Here is a 9964-nt window from a genome sequence, read left to right as displayed (position 1 = left end):
GGCATTTGTGAACCAGCTATAATTTATTCTCTTCTCCACTCTGTGTATTGTAATATCAAGGTCAGCTTCATTTTGTTGCTTTCCTTTCCCAAGCCCATGCCAGGAACAAGGAAATATTGGGTCAAAAAGAGCAAAACTAAATTTGATGTTTCACCTTGCAGTGTTAAAGTTATTTGGGAAGACGATTTTCACTTAAATCACTTTAACCAGTCAAGGGTAGACTTCAACGAAGTGTTGGACTTCAACTGTGTACTAACCAAGTAATAAACCTCAACACAAAACACAAACATACATAATGCCTTGTGTCCCCTTGTTTTTCTGTCTGCTCTTGCACCAGCACAGCAGGAGGCACTCAGTGTGGCAGCTCATTCATCCAGTGCAAACTCTCTGACGCATCATTTCATGCTAAACTGTGTGTTATTTCCTTCTGTTTAGTTGGCTCTTCTGCTGTTGAATTTGTGTGGTTTAGTGTTTTTATAATAACAAACTTCTCAGTCCTCAAATGGAGAGAAAAGTTGTGGGTTTTTTCTCCTGCTGCAAATGCTTTAGTGCCTTTGAGCAGAGGGTTTACTGTTGGCCTTTGGGGACCTCTGAAACATGGACTTTTCTTTTGAAGTGAATGTAGTCGAGACTCCAAATAAGAGAGCTTTCTTGGCAGAGGTCAGTGATATCAATTTTTCTTGATTAATCACATGACACCTGTGGAGGGCTTATTTAATAAATCCCACTGACTAAACAGCTCATTTATTTACAGTGATCATCAGATAGAGAAGAACACCAATGGAAAATATCCTGTTTCTCACCCTGGTATGCGAGCTTACACAGAGCCAGCTGTTTGATTTTGCTTAATAGACCAGCCACAGAATATGACCGGTCACTTTATGTGCCACTCACATATCAATAGAGCCATCAATTGCACATGCCTGTTTCAAGGTTGAACAGGCAAGGAGGGTTTATTTGGCATGGTCTTGGTCTAAATATAATTATATATTATATAATTATTATATTATAATAAATATAAAGAACTGATATCCTGTTTGTCATAAATGATTGAAAATACTAAAATCTTACTACAATACATGGTCTACCTTTTTATTTTGACCTTCATACTGCCACAGATATTGTAGGTGTTTTAGAGTTGTTTATGTTAATGTTTAAGTTAATGCTTTACCTTGGCATTAACTTTTTTTTAACTTTTGCAAGTGCACATAATCCATCCATCTATTTTCTGTAGCATGTATCCTACACAGGCTCACAGGAAGCCTGGAGACTATCCCAGGAGACTCATGCCAGCAGACAGTCTGAACAGTATGCCAATTCATGCCAAAGACAATCACACACACTCCAGACAATTTAGAGATCACAGACCTACAACAAATACACACACTTTGCTCTTTGCACATGCTGTCTCATATTTCAGTCATTTGCTGTTTTGAAGAACCCTTTACAATATCTCAGGTAACATCTGCTATAATACTGTGTTCATTCCAGTATTTCTGCACACGCAATATTGTTAAACATACTGTATTTACACTGGTCGGCGCTGTTTCTGTTTATTGTCTTTTGTGTATTGGCTTTTGTGTATTGTCTTGTATTTTTTTGTTTGCACTGTCTTTTGTCCTGCACTCTCTTGTTTGTCTTGTCTTGTTTGCACCAGGTTGCACAGATGCACTTTATGTGGCTACGACTAACTTACTAAGTCCTTAGCCCTGTCTTTGTTTTATGTAGCACCGTGGTCCTGAAGAAACGTTGTCTTATTTCACTGTGTACTGCACTGTGTACTGCAACAGCAATATATGGTATATTTATATGACAATTATATGACAATAAAAGCTTCTTGACTTGACTTGACTTGAGATGTCAATCAATCTGCAACAAGAAATCAGAGTATCCAAGGGAATAAGTAATCATGTGTTACTTGGTTTGAATGAAGGTCTGCAGCTACACAGGCCCATGGATTTTAAGATTGACTTTGAAACTGATGTGTTTCTCTCAATGCTAATACTTAATTTTTTATCTGTAGACAGGTGACAGAAGAAGAAGCTGGAGCATGTTGTTTTTAACTCTCATGCATGTGGTCAGATATAAAGCTCTTTATCACCCAAGCAATGACCTATAATGTTGGAGCTTATTGTACATATAAAGATGCTTACATCACACATTCGTTCACTCATCTTAAGTAAATACTTTATCCTGGTCAATAGTGTGAAATTTTGGGTAATAGAGAAAAGACCTTGGCTGAAGACAACGTCAGTCATGTGCAACATGCAATAAGAGCCTATGAAGTGTCCCACTACATTAAGTGTAAATAAAAAAACAATGTAGAATACACATTCTGCTATTTACAAGATGTAAGCATTGCCTCAATTTACAATCATGGTCAGGCTCCAAGCATATTGTCCAAATGAGCATTAGGCATGCAAAGTGTCTAGCAGCATTTGGGTAAGAACTTCCTGAAGAACTTTCTGAACTCTGTATTGAAGACAGTATAAATGATTGGGTTGATGGCACTGTTAACGTAACCCAACCATGTGGCGATGCTTATGAGGCTGCTGGGAATGTCACAGTCCTCACACAGAGCACGCAGCGTGTGCACCACAAAGAACGGAGTCCAGCAGAAGAGGAAGGCACCTGAAAAAAAAACAGAGAGTACGTCAGTTCTGCTGCCAGAACGTCCTGTAATCAGGTGTCATGTTAAAGGCACAAGATGATATGCTCAAGAGGAGGGGGGACGCTTTACCTGTGAAACAGCTAAATTAATTTCACATACTAGCTAAAAATGTCTAAGAGGTGATTGGGACTGAGAAATTAGCCTGCAGGCTGTCAGGATTGATTTGTATTCTTTCAGAGCTGTTCTTAGTAAGAGGGGTGTGGCTGACTGACTCATCTGTCCTCAGTTTATGAATTATGGACCAGTTCTCTGTCACTGTCCGTGTCGTCAACTGCTGAAGACCATCATCACTCCATCACAAGCGACAGGTTGAAGTGAAAGGGGTGGAGGGACTAATCGGGAGAAGAAAGAAGGAGCAATAGGAGCACTGCTATACATAATGAGGAATGTGATTCAAATACACATACATTAAAAAATACAAAACCAAAATGACTTTGGTAAGAGTTTGACTTTCTGTTCCAAAGTATACTTTCTCCAAACTGAAGCTGTCAAACTTCATTAAGAGAGCTTGTCCAAGGCACTACACTTTCTGTACCACACAGACACAAAGTGTTCACTATGTACAACTTGCTAGCATTGCTGTACAGTACAACCTGCTAGCATTGCTGTACAGTACAACCTGCTAGCATTGCTGTACAGTACAACCTGCTAGCATTGCTGTGTTTAACACTTCTGGCTGCGGGTGTGTGTGCAAAATGCTGTAAATGTTAGTGTCCTAACTCCGTATGCCTGCGTCCAGCCTAGGACAAAGGTTATGCCATAATAGGATTGGAGGATTTAAGTAGCATGATTAGCCAATGTGGCTCAGAGGAGTCACTCAGTTTCACTGCATGTGGGTCCTGTACAGTATTTACATTCAGAAATTCATCAATGATTTAAATGTGTTTCTCTATTTTGCACCATTTTCACTGAGAAACCAGTGAGACTTTGCATGTAAATGAAAAGTAAAATGCAGAGCTTGTATTCTTCGTGGCCAGAAGTATGTTTGTGACTTATGACCATGACACCCATATGTGTTCCTTCCACAAAAGTTGTAATTATTAAAAATTTTTATTATTTTTGTTTTTTATGGTATTTTACAAATATACCATAATAGCAGAAAAACAAGGTTTTTATATATATGCTTCTTAATAACAAGACAATGAAGTGTTATAGCACAGAAAACACAAAAATGTCCAGGTTCTCTACAACAAGATTAAAGGACCACCATACTGCTTATTTAGTGCCATGTGACACTAATTAATGGAATAACTTTTTAAAGAATGCTGTACAGATGCAGAGATTTTAGACTCTGTGGCAAAGCTCACTGAAGCTGTCCTCATGTACTAAGACCTGTATGTCCTGCTCTATTTTTTTTAGCAAGTGTTAAGATATCATTAAAGATCTACTCACCCACCACGACAGGAAGTACACGCATGGCCTTCCTCTCCCTCCCATTAATCTTCGCCTGCTTCTTCTCCTTGTTCTGATCTTGGTTGTAACCACTATCCGAAAAGGTCAGAGATGCTACAGGCCCATTCTTACATTCTATTGTATAAGGACTGTCAGGGACAGGATTCTGGTCCCTCTGTTTCAGATTAAGGTCTGTAAAGTCATTCTCTATGACAGGGGGAAGAGGTGGTGGTAGAGAAGCCAGCGGTGGGAGAGATGCAGGTGGCTCCTCAGATTTTTGACAAGCCTGCGTGCTGCTCTTCAGCTTGGCTTTTCTCGCCTCCTCCCACCTTCTGAGGCCCTGAAATATTCCACAGTACAGCAGCAGCATGATGGGGCAGGGCACAAAGAATGAGCAGACAGATGAGTAGACCACATAGTTGTTATTTTCCAGCTTGCATTCGCTGTGGTCCCGATTTGGCACATCATTGATGCCGAACAGCACAGGCGAGGCCACGGCTAGTGCCAGGATCCATGTGGCAGACAGCAGGACAATCTGCCGCTGGTCCACATGTTTGCGGTTGTAATTGAGTGGGACAGACACAGCAATAAACCTGCAATAATACAGAGATGCTATTAGCAGAAGATCAACTACTATTTGTGCACAAATTTCAGAACAAAAAACTCTCATAAATCCCTAGCTTTTATTTTGGTTCTTTTGTTTGTACTTGCCCTGTGCACTTTTCATCTTGTGCACTGTTCTGTGTGCGCAGTGTCAGACACAATTAACACTGCAGCCATCCTTGATTAGCAGGTTTGATGTTCGTGCCTTGAAGTACTTATGTCCCTCATATACAGTAGGCACCTATATGATCTGTATGAAGTTACTGTGCAAGATCAGGTGAAATATTACAAATCCAGCCTCTCTCTCTCTCTCTTTCTCTCTCTTTCTCTCTCTTTCTCAAGCCTACCTGTCAATGCTAATTGCACAGAGGTTGAATATGGAGGCAGTACACAGCATCACATCCATGGTCATCAGGCCATCACACACGGTCATATTCTGGGACCAAACTCCATCCTGGAACTGAAACACAGAAGAGCAATGATTCTCTCTCTCTCTCTCTCTCTCTCTCTCTCTCTCTCTCTCTCTCTCTCTCTCTCTCTCCCCCTTACTCAATTAAATTGATGTTATTGTTGCTCTTTTTTTGTCAGTCATATCTCTTTCTCCTCTCAATAGCTGCTAGACAGCAAAACGTCTGAGTCCAAAAACATCAAATGATGCGTATTTTGTGTCCTAATCCCAACAAACCAGACACGCTCTCTCCATGTCGCTCAAATTGATGTGCTATTCTGGGTCTGATACACACAAGTGTAAAAAGGGGTTTAAAAAAACCCTCAGATAAGAGGGTCTAATGGCATTTTAATGATGAGGAATAGAGAGACTCAATTGTTTTATTGGTAATAGCTCCTTTCTTATGCCAATGACCCATATTTGCCCTACAAGTGGAATGCATGAGCTCCTGGCAACAGAGTGTGGATTGTTATAATGAGGAATTGTCGTTGAATTGCACAGTAAGGATGTCACGCAAGACCTTGACCAGAAGCAACCAGGTAATCCAGCTAACCCTTCCACTTTCAGCTTTTCCAGCAAAGTGGTGTAGTGTAAAATATAAAGACTCAACATTTACAGACTATGGTACAGGTTGTTATTACAAATCTGTTTTGCTGGACCCTGCATGATGGTCACAATGTGTGTTGTGTATTGAAAGCTGTACATTGGTGGGAAAGAGAAGCAAGGTGACACAGATGCACTCTGTAGGAGGTGTCACTCTCGTAACACATGCCAAATGAAGCAAAGCCGACACTTTTAGTGAATGGATAAATGGATTTCAGCTCAGAAGAATAAATGCAATTCTCGTAACAAAACTTAAAACAAATAACCAAAAGGACAAGAAATTTACATTTAATGAATTAAACATTATGGCCAAATGTTTCTGAACAACTTACACCAACATGTGGTTCTTGTCCAAACATTTGAAAGCACAATTGTCTAGAATGCCTATGTAGCTGTAACATTGCAGATAAATTGCCATTGTGTAGTTCCAGTGATTCCCCTTTAATAGAACTGGCCCAATCCTGATCCAGTGCACAAAGCAAGCTCAGTGAAAACATGGAGTACCAAGGTGGGGCTGGAAGATCACAAGTATTTTGCACAGAGCCCTGATCTAAACACCACAATAAACCACTTGATGATGAACTGACTGACTGCATTTCAGACCTCCTCACCCATCATAAATGCCTGATCTCACTAATACTCTTGTGGCTGAATGAGCACAAATCCCCACTGCTACACTCAAACATCTATGGGAAAGTCTTCCCAGAACAGTATAGCTTATTATATCAGCAAAGGTAGACTAAATCTGGAACAAGATGTTTAGGAAGCACAGGTATGTTGGTAAAGCCATATAGTTTGGCTTTATACAGTTAATGCGTTTAACACGTGTTCTTTCCCTTTGAAAGTTATTGACCTCACACTTTTCTAAATGACTAGCGTTTCAACTTTTTGAAACGCCTAGAAAATCCCATGGTTCTTTCACTTACCTCTGTGTACACAAACAGGGGTAGAACCAGCACTGCGAGGAGCAGGTCAGCGACGGCTAAACTTACTATAAAGTAATTAGTTGTAGTTTTTAAAGCCTTTTCTTTGTACACACTGAGGCACACGAGCAGGTTCCCGCAGATAATCGCGACGATCAGCAATACTCCAAATACGAGTGCGGGAAAGTTGTAGTCCGTGGCTGAGTGCTGTGCGGTGTGGCTGGCAGAAGCAGTGAGGTTGGTGGGCATTTCTGTAGAAATCCGGTGCCTCTCCTCAGCGCGACGCGCGTCTCCGCTTCAGCACCAGCCCTCACCCAGGGGGCAAGTTCGCCTGAGGGCTTTCCGCTCATCCGCCAGCCGTCTGAAACAGTTTCCGTCCGAAAACACTTTCCTCTCTGACATTAGTCCCCACGAACCTATCTGCCTTTCACAAACACTCAAGCACATTCGAGCTGTCTCCTGCGTTCGAGTCCCGCGCGCGTGACGTTCCTTTAAGCGCATTAACGCGCACCTTACGCACAAACACAATCACCAAATCTGCATGTTAACAAATAAAACGACTCCAAACTCCAGGCATAACTTTTCTACTTCGCACTAGAGTTGCAAATACTCTGTTTTCCGACGATATGCGATGCAGAATTGGCTCGCACACAGCAGGTTACTGCTTCATGGTGCTTGTGTGGGGGAGGATTTTCAAAGCGCTGCTCGTTTTCAAAGCTCTGACAGACTGCTGAGTGCTGAATCCTCCTTAGATGCAGTTCAGCGTTTGTGCTGGTTTTATCTGCCCAAACATGACGGGGTCCTGCTCATTAGAACAGCGAAACAACTCTGGCATTTATTTGTGTTATTTGTTACTTCGTGTATTTGGATGTTTTACTTGGATGTTCTGTGCCATTCAAATACAGTGTCTACAGGTGCTAATGTCCTGTAGCTTATTAACTATTTAACGTTTAAGTCATTTCTTTAATACATACAGAATTATGATTTTATGCGGATAAACCAAACTAAAATACAATTTTTTAAATTATCTTTTATGCCCGACGTTAATAACGGAATAAATGACCTAAATAAAACTAAATGAATCACGTGGATGAAAAAAAAAACCTTACAGAGTAAATGAAAATAATTTAGCAGTGTTAAAACAAATACAGAACCAGAAAAATAAATGAATTATGTCAAATTCAGGTGTAAAATATAAATATATAGTAAATAAATGAAATAAATAATAATCACATGTAAATATGATTGAGGCAAATAAAATGACATGAACTACCCACAAATTAATAATTTGGACTGTAAAAATCACAGTGAAAATAAAAAAATATCGAATGTGGATATAAATACACATACAAACTAATAAAATCACATGAGAAAAATATAATTGTGTTTAAAATGACACAAAATGAATGAGTCAGGTGAATCAAGGTGAATGAATCGGATGAGTCATGTGTTTGACCATGTGATCATGGTTTTGGAGAAGGGAGATTAGGAGAGAGGTTTGGATGGAAATCACGTGGATTTTCAAACTAAATGTGAGGCAAGTTAGCAACAATGGCTAACTTTTGCTTAGAGTGACTAATAATCATCAGTCTTTAATTCGGTCTCTTAGGTCTGACTACAAAACCTAATCCCACTGAACCTGCCAGTGTTTTTAGTAAACTGTAGGTGCACATGTGTGTCAGGTGTATATCATATATCATTGACACTTGTATATCATCCCCTGCAGCCATTTGTTTTTTTTCCAAGCAAAATTTCTCAGCTTGGTTGACCCAATTTAATAAAACATTTCTCTGAGACACCTGAAAAGTTGTCCTCAGGCAACAGATATTTTTAATAAATTAGCCATTTGGCTCATTAACTGTTCTGCTATCCATGTTTTGTGTTCTTTCTATTTTGAGAAGTGAATAAAGGTATAAACAAATAAAGCTTGTTCTTATATAAAGAAATCACTCAATGTCAAATATAATTGTAAATGTCACCTGTGTCTGTGTTAATTTACCATACATTCTTTTACAGTTCAGTCTGTAGTTTTAACCTTGTTTACAGCTGACAGATACTTGACATCAGAGTTACAGATTCAAAAACGTTACTCAGATTTAAATACAAAATTACAAGCAGCAGAAATTAGGTACTAACAATTAATGAGTTCTATTGAGAAACTATTAAATAAAACTAGCTGATGTAATGTCTTAAATATTACATTTTAACAAGAACAAAACAAGAATGTACAAACTAGCTTAGATGAAAATAGCTAGCTGTAATAGTACAGATCTGTTAATAACACATTTATTGTATAAATTTACAAATAATACATAGATTATAGAAACACCCATTTTCTCAGTAAAAAAGAAATCAGTAAAGCAAATTATTTATTAAGAGCAGAATTTCCAATTAAATAGAATATTTTTACATATAAAAATTTTACATCAATATTACAATAAATAAAATGATTAAATTTCTGTTTAATTGGGTTAACAAAAAAGATGCCATTATTTATGTGGTTTGTTTTTAATAGTCTTAAATATTTTACTTAAGTGGAAATTCAGCCCCTAATCTAAATAGTTGTCTCACTTTAACACAATGAATTTTATATCTTTTGATTATCTAATCAATTTCCTGAAGCTTTGAGATGTGAAAAATACAACTTCAAAAGTATGCAATAGAATATATAGAATAACCAACACACTCTTTCATAATCTTCTGAAAGTTGTAGATTGATAAGTAATAGTTATTTATAATGAGCCCGTTTGCCACATGTCCACCCCTGATTAATTAAAGCTTTATGGCTGTAAATGTATGAGTGGCTGGTGTGTGTCTCTCCACACAATATAGAAAGAATGATCTGTGTTTGTGCCTAATCAAGCTGTTGATCAAAACAAATTAGTGCAGCTTTCTCTAATGTGGATAAATTTGAAATGTGAGAAAGATGAATAGATCTACTGTCTACTATACAAATGGACACAAATGTCTTTGCAAAAAAAAAAGTTAGTTACAAGAATATAGTCAAATTCCTCTAGTATTTACCATGATAAAGATTTAAGATTATTAAACATAATTCAGAATAACACTAATTAAGAATCTTAAACATTTAACTCATTTTAATATCTATTTCTAGAAATGATATGCCATTAAAATAAGTTAAAAATGAGTAGAAAATTTCTAGAAATAGGTTTAATAATCTTACTGTAACAGTATTATTATAGGAATTACTAGAAAGTGTGACTGTATTTCAAGATATTCACACTTGATAAGATGTGCTATCAACTAAAAGAGATAAATGACTTGTGACTTACTTTAATTCAATTCAAGTTTATTTATTTATTT

General features: G+C 38.0%; 1 protein-coding gene across 2 annotated transcripts; it reads right to left on the bottom strand.

The window, feature by feature from the left end:
* Positions 1-2175: 2175 nt before the first annotated feature.
* Positions 2176-7464, bottom strand: drd4a (dopamine receptor D4a). Of its 2 annotated transcripts, XR_003443228.2 has the most exons (5): positions 6644-7464; positions 5014-5126; positions 4064-4656; positions 2884-3003; positions 2502-2631 (listed from the first exon to the last, which is right to left on the bottom strand). XR_003443228.2 is itself a non-coding variant. In XM_027163814.2 (4 exons), exons 1-4 carry the CDS (start codon positions 6887-6889, stop codon positions 2429-2431), a joined length of 1155 nt encoding a protein of 384 aa, XP_027019615.2. In that variant the 5' UTR covers positions 6890-7459; the 3' UTR covers positions 2176-2428. The 2 variants fall into 2 exon arrangements, 1 of the variants encoding a protein (XP_027019615.2); XM_027163814.2 differs by lacking the exon at positions 2884-3003 and having other exon boundaries at positions 2176-2631; positions 6644-7459.
* Positions 7465-9964: the final 2500 nt, after the last annotated feature.

Source organism: Tachysurus fulvidraco, chromosome 10 (assembly GCF_022655615.1).
Source record: "Tachysurus fulvidraco isolate hzauxx_2018 chromosome 10, HZAU_PFXX_2.0, whole genome shotgun sequence".
Classification (NCBI taxonomy): Eukaryota; Metazoa; Chordata; class Actinopteri; order Siluriformes; family Bagridae; genus Tachysurus; species Tachysurus fulvidraco.
The sequence above is the reverse complement of the archived record's forward strand: the minus strand, read 5'-3'. Positions and strand labels throughout refer to the sequence as shown.

What these genes read in the sequence shown, in the direction of transcription:
- drd4a (XM_027163814.2), bottom strand. Translation starts at nt 6,889, where the DNA reads ATGCCCACCAACCTCACTGCTTCTGCCAGCCACACCGCACAGCACTCA. An exon ending in CCCTGTTTGTGTACACAGAG is followed by an intron (nt 5,127 to 6,643) that starts GTAAGTGAAAGA and finishes TCTGTGTTTCAG; the next exon opens with TTCCAGGATGGAGTTTGGTC. An exon ending in TGTACTTCCTGTCGTGGTGG is followed by an intron (nt 2,632 to 4,063) that starts GTGAGTAGATCT and finishes TTTTTTTTTCAG; the next exon opens with GTGCCTTCCTCTTCTGCTGG.